The 12,156-nt window shown below is 29.9% G+C and overlaps 3 protein-coding genes across 4 annotated transcripts; 2 read left to right on the top strand and 1 right to left on the bottom strand.

Moving 5' to 3' along the window:
- The first annotated feature begins 3,606 nt into the window (after positions 1 to 3,606).
- On the top strand, positions 3,607 to 6,232 carry jet (jetlag). 2 transcript variants are annotated; one of them, XM_065499760.1, is made up of 2 exons: positions 3,607 to 4,581; positions 5,580 to 5,792. In XM_065499760.1, exons 1-2 carry the CDS (start codon positions 3,857 to 3,859, stop codon positions 5,746 to 5,748), a joined length of 894 nt encoding a protein of 297 aa, XP_065355832.1. In that variant the 5' UTR covers positions 3,607 to 3,856; the 3' UTR covers positions 5,749 to 5,792. The 2 variants fall into 2 exon arrangements, with proteins under 2 accessions (XP_065355832.1, XP_065355831.1); XM_065499759.1 differs by lacking the exon at positions 5,580 to 5,792 and adding an exon at positions 5,820 to 6,232 and having other exon boundaries at positions 3,617 to 4,581.
- betaggt-I (geranylgeranyl transferase type-1 subunit beta) lies at positions 6,057 to 9,344 on the bottom strand. The gene is made up of 5 exons (XM_065499758.1): positions 9,141 to 9,344; positions 8,925 to 9,075; positions 7,207 to 7,366; positions 6,976 to 7,139; positions 6,057 to 6,907 (listed from the first exon to the last, which is right to left on the bottom strand). The coding sequence occupies exons 1-5, from the start codon at positions 9,272 to 9,274 to the stop codon at positions 6,308 to 6,310; spliced, it is 1,209 nt and encodes a 402-aa protein (XP_065355830.1). The 5' UTR covers positions 9,275 to 9,344; the 3' UTR covers positions 6,057 to 6,307.
- A 356-nt stretch (positions 9,345 to 9,700) lies between these two features.
- mRpL24 (mitochondrial ribosomal protein L24) lies at positions 9,701 to 12,150 on the top strand. The gene is made up of 5 exons (XM_065501658.1): positions 9,701 to 9,858; positions 9,966 to 10,122; positions 10,195 to 10,388; positions 10,449 to 10,644; positions 11,923 to 12,150. Exons 1-5 carry the CDS (start codon positions 9,775 to 9,777, stop codon positions 12,036 to 12,038), a joined length of 747 nt encoding a protein of 248 aa, XP_065357730.1. The 5' UTR covers positions 9,701 to 9,774; the 3' UTR covers positions 12,039 to 12,150.
- The last annotated feature ends 6 nt before the right edge of the window (positions 12,151 to 12,156 follow it).

Raw genomic sequence — 12,156 nt, 5'->3', positions numbered from 1 at the left:
TCTGTCTGTTGAAATCAATAATTCTGTCAGACATGCTTTCGAGAAGTTTGATATTTAAAATCAGCAAAATCGGTCCATAAATAACGGAGATATGAGCAAAAAACCGGGACAACCTCGATTTTTGACCAATTTTTGATGTATATCTGGATTACTAAGTCATTAATATAGACAATAAGGATATCTAATGATAGATATTTCAAAGTCCATTGCAACGATGTAGATAAGGCTATAGTATGTTGGACCTACAATGGGTCAAAATCGGGAAAAATATTTTATACCCCGAATTTTTTTTTTCATAAAAAAAATTTAGATAAAACTTTTTTTAAAAAAAATGAAAAAAAATTTTGAAAAACAATTAAAAAAAAAATTTAATTTTGTTTACTTAAAAATATTTAAAAAAAATAATTTTAAAGTATAATTTGGTGAAGGGTATATAAGATTCGGCACAGCCGAATATAGCTCTCTTACTTATTTGTATTTAGACCGTCAACATCCCTGTCGGATAATGTGTAGCTGACTACAAAAATAACTAACTTTATGTTAACTTTTATGAACTAATTTTAAGCTATCTACTACGCAATGCAAAATTTGCGTTAACCAAAGTGTATATTCTTTACAGTAAATTTTTTTCTTTTGGTTAGTTGTTCGCGTTTGTTTTTTATTTGGGTTTTCCCCTTTTAGTTTCATATTATTATTTTGAAAGATACCAAAGTTGATTAGAAGTAAAGCGCCTACAAGAAAGTTTTATTCAGTAACCTAGCGTTTACACATGCAAGTAACAGTTCGAAAAACACAATACATACATACTTTTGCACTAACACAATCACACATGCAGCCACTTGCAGCTCACTGCCTACTGAATTTAGGTGGACAGTGATTTTCGACACTTTCATACAAGTGATGACAAATAGAGTTGCCAATAAATAGCTTTTAAAAAATTTATCAGAAGGTGGTAAAATAATAATTATATTTTTAACTTATTTTATGTATTTTTGTAAAAGAAAATAGTACAAATGACCACTAATGCTTATCGTTTTCGTAAAAATAGCAATTTCATTAGTTTTAATAAATAAAATTGTTACTAATATCTATAAAAATTGTTAACCTAACATTTTCCCCAGAAATTTTTATATTTGAATATCATGGTAACACTTTATTGTTATGAATAAAAATAATAAAATTTGGTTTCAAGCCGCAAATGGACTTAAAAATAACAAATGCTGATATATAAAAGGTTTATTTATCGAATTAGCTGTAATATTCTTATATTTGTGGCATTTTGAAGACATCATTCTCCTTCGCTAACATTTACAAAATGAACTTTTACTTGCATGTGTAAACGCTCAAGCAACTTGTAGACATTTCGATGTATTTTCGACATTTTCGATAATAATACGTATTATCAACTTTCATCAATCTACTTGCATGTGTAAACGCAGCGTAAGTAACGTCGGTTGAGCCGTCAGTATAAAATGTATTTGCGTATACATATTTTGGTTTTTATATTTATATCTACATACATATGCAATTAAAGGATTACAACAACAGATAATCTAAAAATATGTCAAAATTGTTCATGAGTAAGTTGAACTCCGACTATTTTAGGAGTTAAATATATATGTTAAATACATATTATATAATCAATAATAATCTGCAATTAAATAAGTTTTTCGTTTATATTCCGTCCTGGGCATATACATATGTATGTATGTCAAACATTTTTGTGAAATTAAGATATACATACATATTTCATTTTAATCTACTTATGTAATTCTTAAATTTAAATTATTTTAAATATGTTCTTATTAAATATCATCTTCATTCAGTTTCATGCAGCACCGGCCATTGTCGCCGCTAACCTGTTGACGCCGTCGAGTTCAGTTAACAGCTTCGACTTTTGATTAGTAAACATTCTCGCGAGTGATATCGAAGTTTTTCTTAAAAATATATATAATTGTTTAATTAACAAGATTTTAAGTGTGGTAAAATAAAATATAAATATAAATTAAAATATAAATAAAATTATATAAATTAATAATAAAAAACAAAATTTATTATCTGTGATTGCTTTACACAATTTACTTTAAAATATATAGATGTCGCTTCCACATATGTTATTGTGAACATTTTTATAAATACATACATACATGCAAGGCGTATTAACAAGGTGAGTGCATAAAATCAGCTGTTTCTTAATTCGCTGTGGTTTTATGTACACTATATGTCAAACTTTGTTTATGTTTACATTTGTTATTGTAAATAACATAGTAATATTTTAATTCGCCTTGATTTTGACATTTACCGTACATTTTAACAAAAACAAATTGCCTGTTGTTTTTGCATTGTTGTATTTGTTGCCGGGACGCACTCACCTTGTTAATACGCCTTGCATACATATTAATGATTTAATTTAAACAAATTTTTTTACATACATTAGATGAAATTTATTTTATTAAATTTCAATGTTTTTTTGAAAATATTTTTTTTTTTATAAAAAATAAATATTTCCCGGAACAAATCAAGATCCCCGTAACAGTTTATATTTTCATAATTTTTTTTATGTTAATATTCACATTTTCTGTATTGCCGGCCTTCGGCCGTGTGAAGGGAATTTTAACTCGGGTGTATCGAACACCGGCTTCGCTAAAATCACTTTTTCTGTATATCAAAATTTTCTGAAGTCCTGTCATATAAAATCAAAAAGGAATTTTTGGTTCACAATATTAATAAACTGTACCATATTATATATCATATTAAAGGTATTGTGAAGCACTATTCAATGATACCCATAACGATCAGTTTGTTTTCCAAATATATTAGAAATGTACTATTATATGTATTGACTTTAAATTCATATAACTCTTAAACTAAGAGAAAGCAGGCAAAAATATTAACGTTTTTGTGCTTCTAATTATGAGAGCTATCAACACCAAAGAAATTATAAAAATGCAAGCTGTTTCGGCTCAAGGTGCATTTAATAAGGTGCCATCGGCAGCACAGCTGATTATAGAAATAGCACGCACAAATGTCAAACTACATATATAAAAAATATTCGGCCGTACGTCCCTATGTCAAACTCTATATATAAAAAATAACTGAATTCGCCTGTATTTATTTCAATTCGCCACTGCTGTCACCTTGTTAAATACGCCTTGAGTCGGCTGTTCTCGTGAGGACACCTTATTAGATTCGCCTTGGTTGTATTCGTTGCCGTGGCGTGTATGTACATCACGGTGAATTTATGTAAGGTGGTGACAGTTCTACAAAAACCATAATTGATCTTACCAAATGTCAAAAAACAGAAATGAAAAATTAAATAAAATGTGTATTAAAATTTAAAAAAGTTGGAAAATTTTATTTATGTAAAAAATAATTATTTTGTTGCTAGGTGTTGGTTTTCAGGTGTTGGACTTACTTAGCCTTATATGAGTTCGCTTTGGGGTATATTATGTAGTTGTTGTAGAACTTCTTCTTTGACACATGAAATAATGTGTCATAAAAAGTGACGTTGTTGTAGAACTGCCGACTTCTCTAAATTCACCTTTATTAATTTATACTGTTAACTTGACATCTGCTTACATGTGTTTGCAATACGATTTACATTGTTTAGAAAAAGGATACAAAAGCAAATGGAAGAAAAACAATACAAAATGAAGGTCAGTGTGTGAAAAAAATATTACAACATTGTTGCAGAAGTAAACAAATAAAAGAAAGCTCAAGAAATTGAGAATTATTTTCATTAAACAGTGTGTAATAGAAAATTCACCATAAAAGAACAAAGAACTATTAGCAAAAAAATTATAAAATCAATTTTAACTAAATATAAAATCCAAAACCCATTAAATATTCAAAAGCAATGACAACTTTAGAGAACGAAGAGGAACATTTGGTGGAAATGGCAACCACTGAAATTATGGATACATTAACATTGTTCGATTTGAGTTGGGAGGATGTGATTATACCAAGAATACTCTCCTATCTAACACTCAAAGAACTATTCACATTGCGTTGTTGCTCGCAGGCAACCAAACGTTTGGTGGAAGCTGCTTTAGAGCGTCTTGTTGAAATTAATCTATCTGGCAATGCATCAGACAATGTGGAAGTGGCCTTCACTGTGTTGGGCGAACATTGTAGACGTTTGGAAAATTTACATTTAGCCCGTTGTCATTGGCTAACTGATGAGCTGATCTTACCCATATTAGCCAAAAACAAACGTTTGAAAATTGTCAATCTAAATGAATGCGTCAATATAACACCACAAGCTCTGCAGCCCATTATAATTGAATGCAAAGATTTGCGTGTTTTGAAATTATCCAAATGCCAATGGCTGACCACTGGTGCTGTTGATGCTCTAACATTGCATCAAAACAATTTGGAAGAGTTTGATATATCTCATTGTGCTGCTATTGGAGAACGTTGTTTGATAATATTCTTTAGGAAATTGAATAAATTAACAGTACTTTCCTTGGCCAACACGCCAAGTGTCACAGATCAAGTCCTGATACAGATTGGCAATTATTGTCGTGCTTTGGAACACATTAATTTGGTAGGATGTGTGGCCATTTCGGATTATGGAATACAGTAAGTAGTTGTTCTCATATTTATATATATCAAGTTAAATCATTACTGGTCATGAATTCATAATGGGTCTCGGTCTGTCGAATAAAATATGTATTGAAGGAGGTATGGGCAAAAAAAAAAACATTATTATTCTAACTTTCGTTAGAATCTAGCTACCGTAGAACTATTGAAAATAAAAAATTGGTTCAGATATGGCAGAAATAGGTATAAGTATTTTGGAAAAAAGTATATTTATTATTTTTACATAAAAAATCTATTTAAAAATAATAGATTTATATATTCTATATATGTATGTATCTGTTTATAAAAATAAACGCTGTTATTTATCAGAAAACAAACGTAATTTTCCAAAAAATCTTCCGATGTACAGTAGGTTGTAGTCAGTCAGTAAAACAATCAATATTGTAGATTGTGATTTGATATATGTATGTAGGTAGTCGTGGACATTATTATAAGCTTTATTTTTAATATATTTTCTGCTTTCCAAATTTTCAATATTCATTTCATTTTGTCGAATTGACGCAGTTGCCAATCCTTCAACAGCACTACAGTAAAAATATTCGGACCACAACAACCGAATGTAAAAATAAAAACTTGTCAGAGCACGACATTGAACAAATTTGAGGCTATCAGTGACACAGTGGTATAACCCCATCTGCTTTTGAATAGTAAAATGTAGCTTACCTCACGTTTCTATTGATATTGGTAATGTAAGGACTGTATGTAACAATAGAACAGCAACCAAAAGTTTTCAATAATACCAAATAATTATACATAGTGCTTATATCTACCCTAAGTAGACTCACAAACTTTGTACTATATCATTTAGATGTTTCCAATTTCCAAAATAAAAAGTTTCTAAACGACTGAGTGCTGTTTTAAAAAATTGTTTTTAATAATCGCTTTTCTAAAAAATCATTCATCCCTTATTAAATTATCTTCAAAATACAAAGAACATACTTACACTTTTCTTTACTTTCTTTTCTATTTAATTGCAGTGCATTAAGCAACCACTGCTTACGTTTGAAATCTTTGCTAGTTCAACGATGCCCACGCATTACTGAACGTTCTTTAGGTCCACTGCGTAAACGTGTATTTATCGATAGGCCCAATCAATTAGATTTCTATCAAAATGATTTTTATCCCAGTGATTTTTTAATATATTAGCCGTGGCATTATTAATTAAAATCAACGCTACTGTTGCTATAAAAACAAACACAATTAACTTTATTTTGCAGAAGTTTAACCAAAAATTGTTCACAACTAAAATCGTTAATGGTGCAGAGATGTGAATTAGTGACGGAGAGAGCTTTGGCACCTTTGAGAGGTAAAATACACATAGATAGACCCGCAAGAGATGCTAATCTAGGAGGCTTACAAATGCAGTTAGTACCCTATAATTTGGAACAGCAAATTAATCGCTTGTTTTTGCAAGTTTAAATTTGTTTAATAAATTCAATCAGGTGGTGGTAATCTTTATATATTAGTACATATTTATATAGTTTTATTAAGAATTTGTGCTTATAATTGTTTTAAACTTCTTTCTTAAAATGGCTTTAAACAATTTGTATGATAAAATAGTTATGGACATAGATTTTAAATACACACTATTATAATTAAGCTTAATAATAAAAAACTAAACAAAAACAAAGTTTCATCTGTTGTTTTTAAATTTCAAAATAAAGTATTTAGAAAAAATAATACATTAATAATAAGAAAAAACTCATCATTGTGCTTTAATTAAAGGCGATGTTAAAGTCGATGTTGTTTCATCTTCTAATGTCAATTTTGTATCACACGTTTGTCGACTAACGGCTTCCATATAGGTTTTATGATCAACTTCGATATTTTGTAAACGCCATTTCTCATGCAACTTCTTTAGTTTATCATAAGCCGCCATAGACATATTGAGGCTGGGCATCACTTCTAAAAGACCCGATTCTCCTGTAAATGCTAGACCACAAAGGCCTAAATAAGTGTGGAAAGGATCTGTGGTGGAATGAGGCCATTTGGCAAAACCACCAACTACATTATCTTGTGTTTCCAAGATATAGGAACGATTTGCCGCATAGTCAGTCAACTCGAAGGCATTGAGAATTTTCAAAGAAGCACCAATCCAAAATGAATAACAAGTGTCTACTGGTTTATTGGGACGTCCTTGGAAACCATCAACTTGGCGGAATATACACCAACGTTTAATACCCTCCAGAGTTTCGTTGTCAATGCGTTGTAATTGGCCGCTTAAGTGTAAAGCAGCCAAAGCACAATATGTGGTACCACCATGACCCTCAGCTTCTAAGTTTTGACTGAAGCCATAGTCGTAACGCTTTTTAGAAAAATTATAATTGGTTTCAGATTACTCTTTTATATGATATAATGTAAACTTTTACTTACAATACTGTTCATTATAAATTCATACATTTTGTCCTTATTAACATCACCCCAATAGTCCAGCATATGACATATTGCCGCAGCACAGAAAACAAAACGCATATCATTCTCACTGCCGTCTATGCAGGCACTAAAACTTCCATCAGGTCTTTGTACAGCAGCAACACCTGCATAGGAATACATTTTAAATAATGTTTTAGTCCATCATAATTATTTTTTGTTTTCGAAACGTACCATCCACAATACTTTTACGATCTAAACGAGTCAAATCATCACCCAACGTTACTAAAATACCAATACTGGTATAAGTCATGGCCAAATGACCCCATTGATAACACTTTGCATTGGCTAAGAGTTCTTCATCATCACTTTTTATCAAAACTGAACGGGATCCCTGCAAATGAAGTTTAATTTTATTAAGCATTTTTTAATTTCTTTGGACACAAATGAACAAACTTAAAATTATTAAAATATCAGATAAAAGTCTATAATGTATCATTGATTTTCACGAAAATGAAAAAAAAAAAAAAAAAACAAAACAAAAATGTTTGTATAATTTTTTGTTTATTGTTAATTTTTTAGCTTTTGTTGTATTGTTAGCAGTTATCTGCTATATTTTGATGGCATAAATGAAATCAAAATATTTTATTGAAATGAAAAATCCTCTATCTTATCATTTTCATACATACACATTGAATATTTTGAGAAGAAAAACCTCTATCTATCATAAAGTCTCCAATAATGCAACATTTTAAAAACGAATTATATGTAAGATTCAGTTCAGCTGCTTTAAAAAAATGTTGTAGAATACGCGACAAAAACAGTTTTTTGGCTCTCCTGAAATGTTGTGTTTTTACAGGCCCTCGATTAACACAAAAATGTAAATTTTCAAAACCAAATAAATACACAGTCTACGAATGTATTAAGCGAGGTTGGCTACCGTTACCGCTAAGCTACCGTTAATCCTTATCACCCTATCAGCTCGACTACCGTTACCGCTAAGCTTTAAAATACCGTTAACTATATTTTCGTAACAATCGTTACCTCCAAATAGCACAACTGCAATTTTGTAATTAATGTTAAATTGTTAATTAATAAAAAAAACAATAAAGTTGTGGTAATGACCTTAAATGTAATATAATAACAGATATGAAAGCTTGTTTTTAATTTTTCTTAAACTTTATCAAAGTAAATACCGTTCCGCTGAATTACCATTACCGAAATAAACTAAAATGTCGTTTCGAATCAGTATCCAATCTTGGTATTAAGATATATGACCTAAATATCAGGAAAATAAAATTTTTTTATGAATTTGACTACAAATATTTTTCAAAATTCTTATGACACGAACCGCATTTTGTAGTTGTATACGCCAATACTTTCGCAAAAGTTATGGATGGTTAAAATGTTTAATCTAAGATAGAGGGTATTGAATATAGCCCCTAGATATGTATCATTGTCTATCCTTGAATTTGTAAGTAAATTCTTCAAATAGTTAGCATAGCTATAAATTTTGATACATTATCTTAACAAGTTAATACACTGCGTTTATATTATCACAGAGTTAAGGTACTTAAATATTTACATAAAAATTATATAAAATACTACTGCATTAGCTGGAAAATTAGCCAGTTAACAATGTTAAATGCCTCACGTATAGATAAAACATAGGGCAATAAAATTAATGACAATTAAACAAAACCAGCTGGAATATTGGACATATACGTGTTAACTATTATTTGTTATTTTACATCGAAATGATTTTTTTGGGTCAAAAGGAAAAGGTTAAATTATATTTGATTGACACTAATTTTATGTATTTATGTGCCTCATCTACTTTGTATTGTGTGTATACTTTAAATGTTAGTATTATGCATATTTTATGTGATTTAAAAAAAAATTATCAAAAAGAAAGTATGTATGTGGATAAACAAAAAATTAAACAAACCCACCTGAAAACCAGAACAGTTGCGTTCACCTGGCTGAGGTATGACTAAACTGCCATAAATCCAATCTATTATATTTTTACGCATTTCAGGGGTTAACAAGTGAAGGGAATTTAAAACATCCAATCCACAAACGGCAAAAAATGCAATAGTGCCTCTAGAAATTAAAAAATGGAGCAGAAAATTCAGCATAAGGCATCAAATCAAAAATATTAAGCTCACCTGGTAGAATCATGAGAGGCCAAACGGGCCGGTAACAAATGTAAAAATCTTACAAAATATTTGGCATGTTTGGATAGTAAAACCGGCGCCGAATCTGTAGCGGGACCTTCAATATTTAAAGCATCATAAGACATGTTTAACCACAGAATCAGGAACTTTTACTTTTAATAACAATGACTAATATGGGGTATACCGAGATAAAAAAACCTAAAAACTTTTTGTAACAAATAAATCAACCGGCTGATCTGAGTTACGAGTGCTTTTAGTATCACTTTAACTGACTGGTAAATGTAAATGAATGCGCCAGATTTTTATCTTTAACTTTTATTTGCTTATGATAAAATTTAATCGTTTGAAAAGGTAAAAGAACTAATTAAACACAACTCTTTTTTTGTATCACAAGTAGCAAAAAATCAAGAAGAAGAATTTGATAAATGACGCAGATGTCAAATCCAGCTGTCATAGCAATGTTTTTGTAAATAACAACTCTGTTTTTAAAAATTTCAACAGCTGTTTCAGGTTTATACAATTTCCGTACACTTCCGTGGAATATTAAAAAAGTTTCGTAAGTGCTTGTAGGCACACGAGTTTTTGCTTAATTTTGTGAGAATATTATTAAATTTATTAAATAAAAATGCGTATAACACAATTTTTAAGATCTAAAGTAAAGAATTTTTCCAATTTCCCCAAGGAATATATAGAAAGAAGTAAAAAACAGGTAATTATATGCTCAAGAAATGAAAGCAGAAAAGTGAAACAATCTGAACAAACTCCAAATGGGATTTTTAATGGAGTATTAAATGTTTATTTTTCTGCAAATTAAAGGTTTACTATGATACTCCAAAAGGTACTCCACAATATTTAAACCGCACTGTAGAACGCAAACGTTTTCGTTACACCATGAATCGTCCTTGGACCGGGCAATTCCGTCAACAAAATATGCCGGGTACCATGCGTAAGAAGGTCTTTGTAACACCCATAGGTATGAAAATAACTATAATTTTGTGATTATTTACTAGTTTAATAATAAAAATCTTTGTCTTCTTTTCAACAGAGGAATGGGGTTTCTTCCGCGGTGATCGCATTGAAGTTTTAGTAGGCAAAGATAAGGGCAAACAGGGATATGTTGTACAAGTTATACCCGAACGTAATTGGGTTGTAGTCGAGGGTTTAAATTGGCACTATCGTACTGTAGGTGGCGAAGATGATTTCCCTGGCGTTCTCATTAAATCTGAAGCTCCCCTAGATGTATGTAGAAACTTAATAACTTATATATTATTTTCTTTTATAATTTCTTAAACTTTTTAGGTAACCAAAGATTTACGTCTAATTGATCCATCGGATTTGCAAGGCTGTGATTTTGAATGGCGTTTTACGGAGGATGGCGATAAGGTGCGTGTGTCTGTACGCACTGGACGTATCATACCCATTCCAGAATCTAACAATCAAACACATGATTATAAAACCAAGGCAGCTTATATCGAAAGGGAAAAGGATACACCAGGTGAGTTAGTACAGATAGGGCTAAACATATTGTTAGCAACAATAGAAAGTACATAATTGTGTGTAATGAACATATCCAGCAAAACATTTTTTGTGAAAGGTATTTTTTTATTAAAACAATGTAAAAAACCAATTTGGATAATGATATGCTCAAAGAATTTAAAGATTTATAGATAATTTTTGTCAAAAATAAGGGAATAAAAAAATTTCCGCTTTGTTTATAAATCGTATTTAATGAAATTTTACACTCAACTATACCTCCTCTATAGCCATATGAAATGTTATTAAAATCAGAATAGGCGTTTAGAAGTTAAAGATTTATTTACAATTTTTCAGTTCCCACCCTGTATGGCAGTTAACTTAACCTAATCAACCTGAAGGTATAGTTTAAGGATAATTGTAGCGAGTTTTTTATTTATTTTATTTTTTACAAAAAGGTGTAAAAAACGACAATTTTTAAGCTTTTTGTAAACAATTAAATAAATAAAAAAACTCGCTACAATTATCCTTAAACTATACCTTCAGGTTGATTAGGTTAAGTTAACTACCATACAGGGTGGGTACTGAAAAAATTGTAAATAAATCTTTAACTTCTAAACGCCTATTCTGATTTTAATAACATTTCATATGGCTATAGTTGAGTGTAAAATTTCATTATATACGATTTATAAACAAAACGTTTATTGCATTTTAAAAAGCTGTCTATACCTGATAAATTTGTATCATGATAAACGTCAAAATGGTTGTCAAGATAAAAAATTATCAGGTATAGTATCCATTTATTAGTATTATTGCTTTGTTATGATAAAATTGTTAGTGCTTATGCTCAGACAACTTTGTCTTGTCAACAAACGGCGTAAGTTTGTCATTCCGGCTTGTCGAATGACTGAGATATAAGCAAAAAACTTTGACTACCTCTAAAAGCCCTTTCAAGGACTTAGTAATTCGGACCGACAATGGGTCAAAATCGGATAAAATATTTTTAAATTTATTTCCACCAACTATTTTTTTTTCACCAAACAAATACAAATACAAAAAAGCATACAATTCGAAAATTTAAAAAAAAAAAATTGTTTTCAATCTTTATCTTAAAGTGAAGGGTATTTAAGATTCGGCACAGCTGAATGTAGCTCTCTTTTTTGTTATAAATAAAAAAAACATTTTTTATCTATACATGAAATAGATCCAGCTACTTTACATTTTATCCATTTTTAATTATTTAATTTTATTTATCTATTTCAATTTAATAATCTAAATTACTTGTTTTCCTTACTTTTAGCCACGGTTGTTGAAGAAATCACCTTCCAACCCAAATTAAATACCTTTGAAATGGACATCATGGAAGAAATGGGCATTAAAGAGGATCGCGTACCCAAAAAATCATACTGGTATTAAATAGTTCAATCTAAAACGCTCTTCAATAAGTTGTTATAAAATGTTAATTAAATTAACAAAAACTTTATTAAAAAATAAATAAAACACTAGTAATTAAAAAAAACCATAAAAACTTTAC

The sequence above is a fragment of the Calliphora vicina genome, chromosome 2 (assembly GCF_958450345.1).
Source record: "Calliphora vicina chromosome 2, idCalVici1.1, whole genome shotgun sequence".
Taxonomy (NCBI): Eukaryota; Metazoa; Arthropoda; class Insecta; order Diptera; family Calliphoridae; genus Calliphora; species Calliphora vicina.
Note: the sequence above shows the minus strand (reverse complement) of the source record. Positions and strands in the feature narration are given on the sequence as shown.

Bases quoted from the DNA above. Each gene is read 5' to 3' on its own strand.
- jet (XM_065499759.1), top strand. From the start codon at position 3,857: ATGACAACTTTAGAGAACGAAGAGGAACATTTGGTGGAAATGGCAACC. The intron at 4,582-5,819 runs GTAAGTAGTTGT...TTTATTTTGCAG, and splicing joins ATTTCGGATTATGGAATACA to AAGTTTAACCAAAAATTGTT.
- mRpL24 (XM_065501658.1), top strand. From the start codon at position 9,775: ATGCGTATAACACAATTTTTAAGATCTAAAGTAAAGAATTTTTCCAAT. The intron at 10,389-10,448 runs GTATGTAGAAAC...TAAACTTTTTAG, and splicing joins AATCTGAAGCTCCCCTAGAT to GTAACCAAAGATTTACGTCT. The intron at 10,645-11,922 runs GTGAGTTAGTAC...CCTTACTTTTAG, and splicing joins AAGGGAAAAGGATACACCAG to CCACGGTTGTTGAAGAAATC.
- betaggt-I (XM_065499758.1), bottom strand. From the start codon at position 9,274: ATGTCTTATGATGCTTTAAATATTGAAGGTCCCGCTACAGATTCGGCG. The intron at 9,076-9,140 runs GTGAGCTTAATA...TTTAATTTCTAG, and splicing joins GCCTCTCATGATTCTACCAG to AGGCACTATTGCATTTTTTG. The intron at 7,140-7,206 runs GTACGTTTCGAA...ATTCCTATGCAG, and splicing joins TCGTAAAAGTATTGTGGATG to GTGTTGCTGCTGTACAAAGA.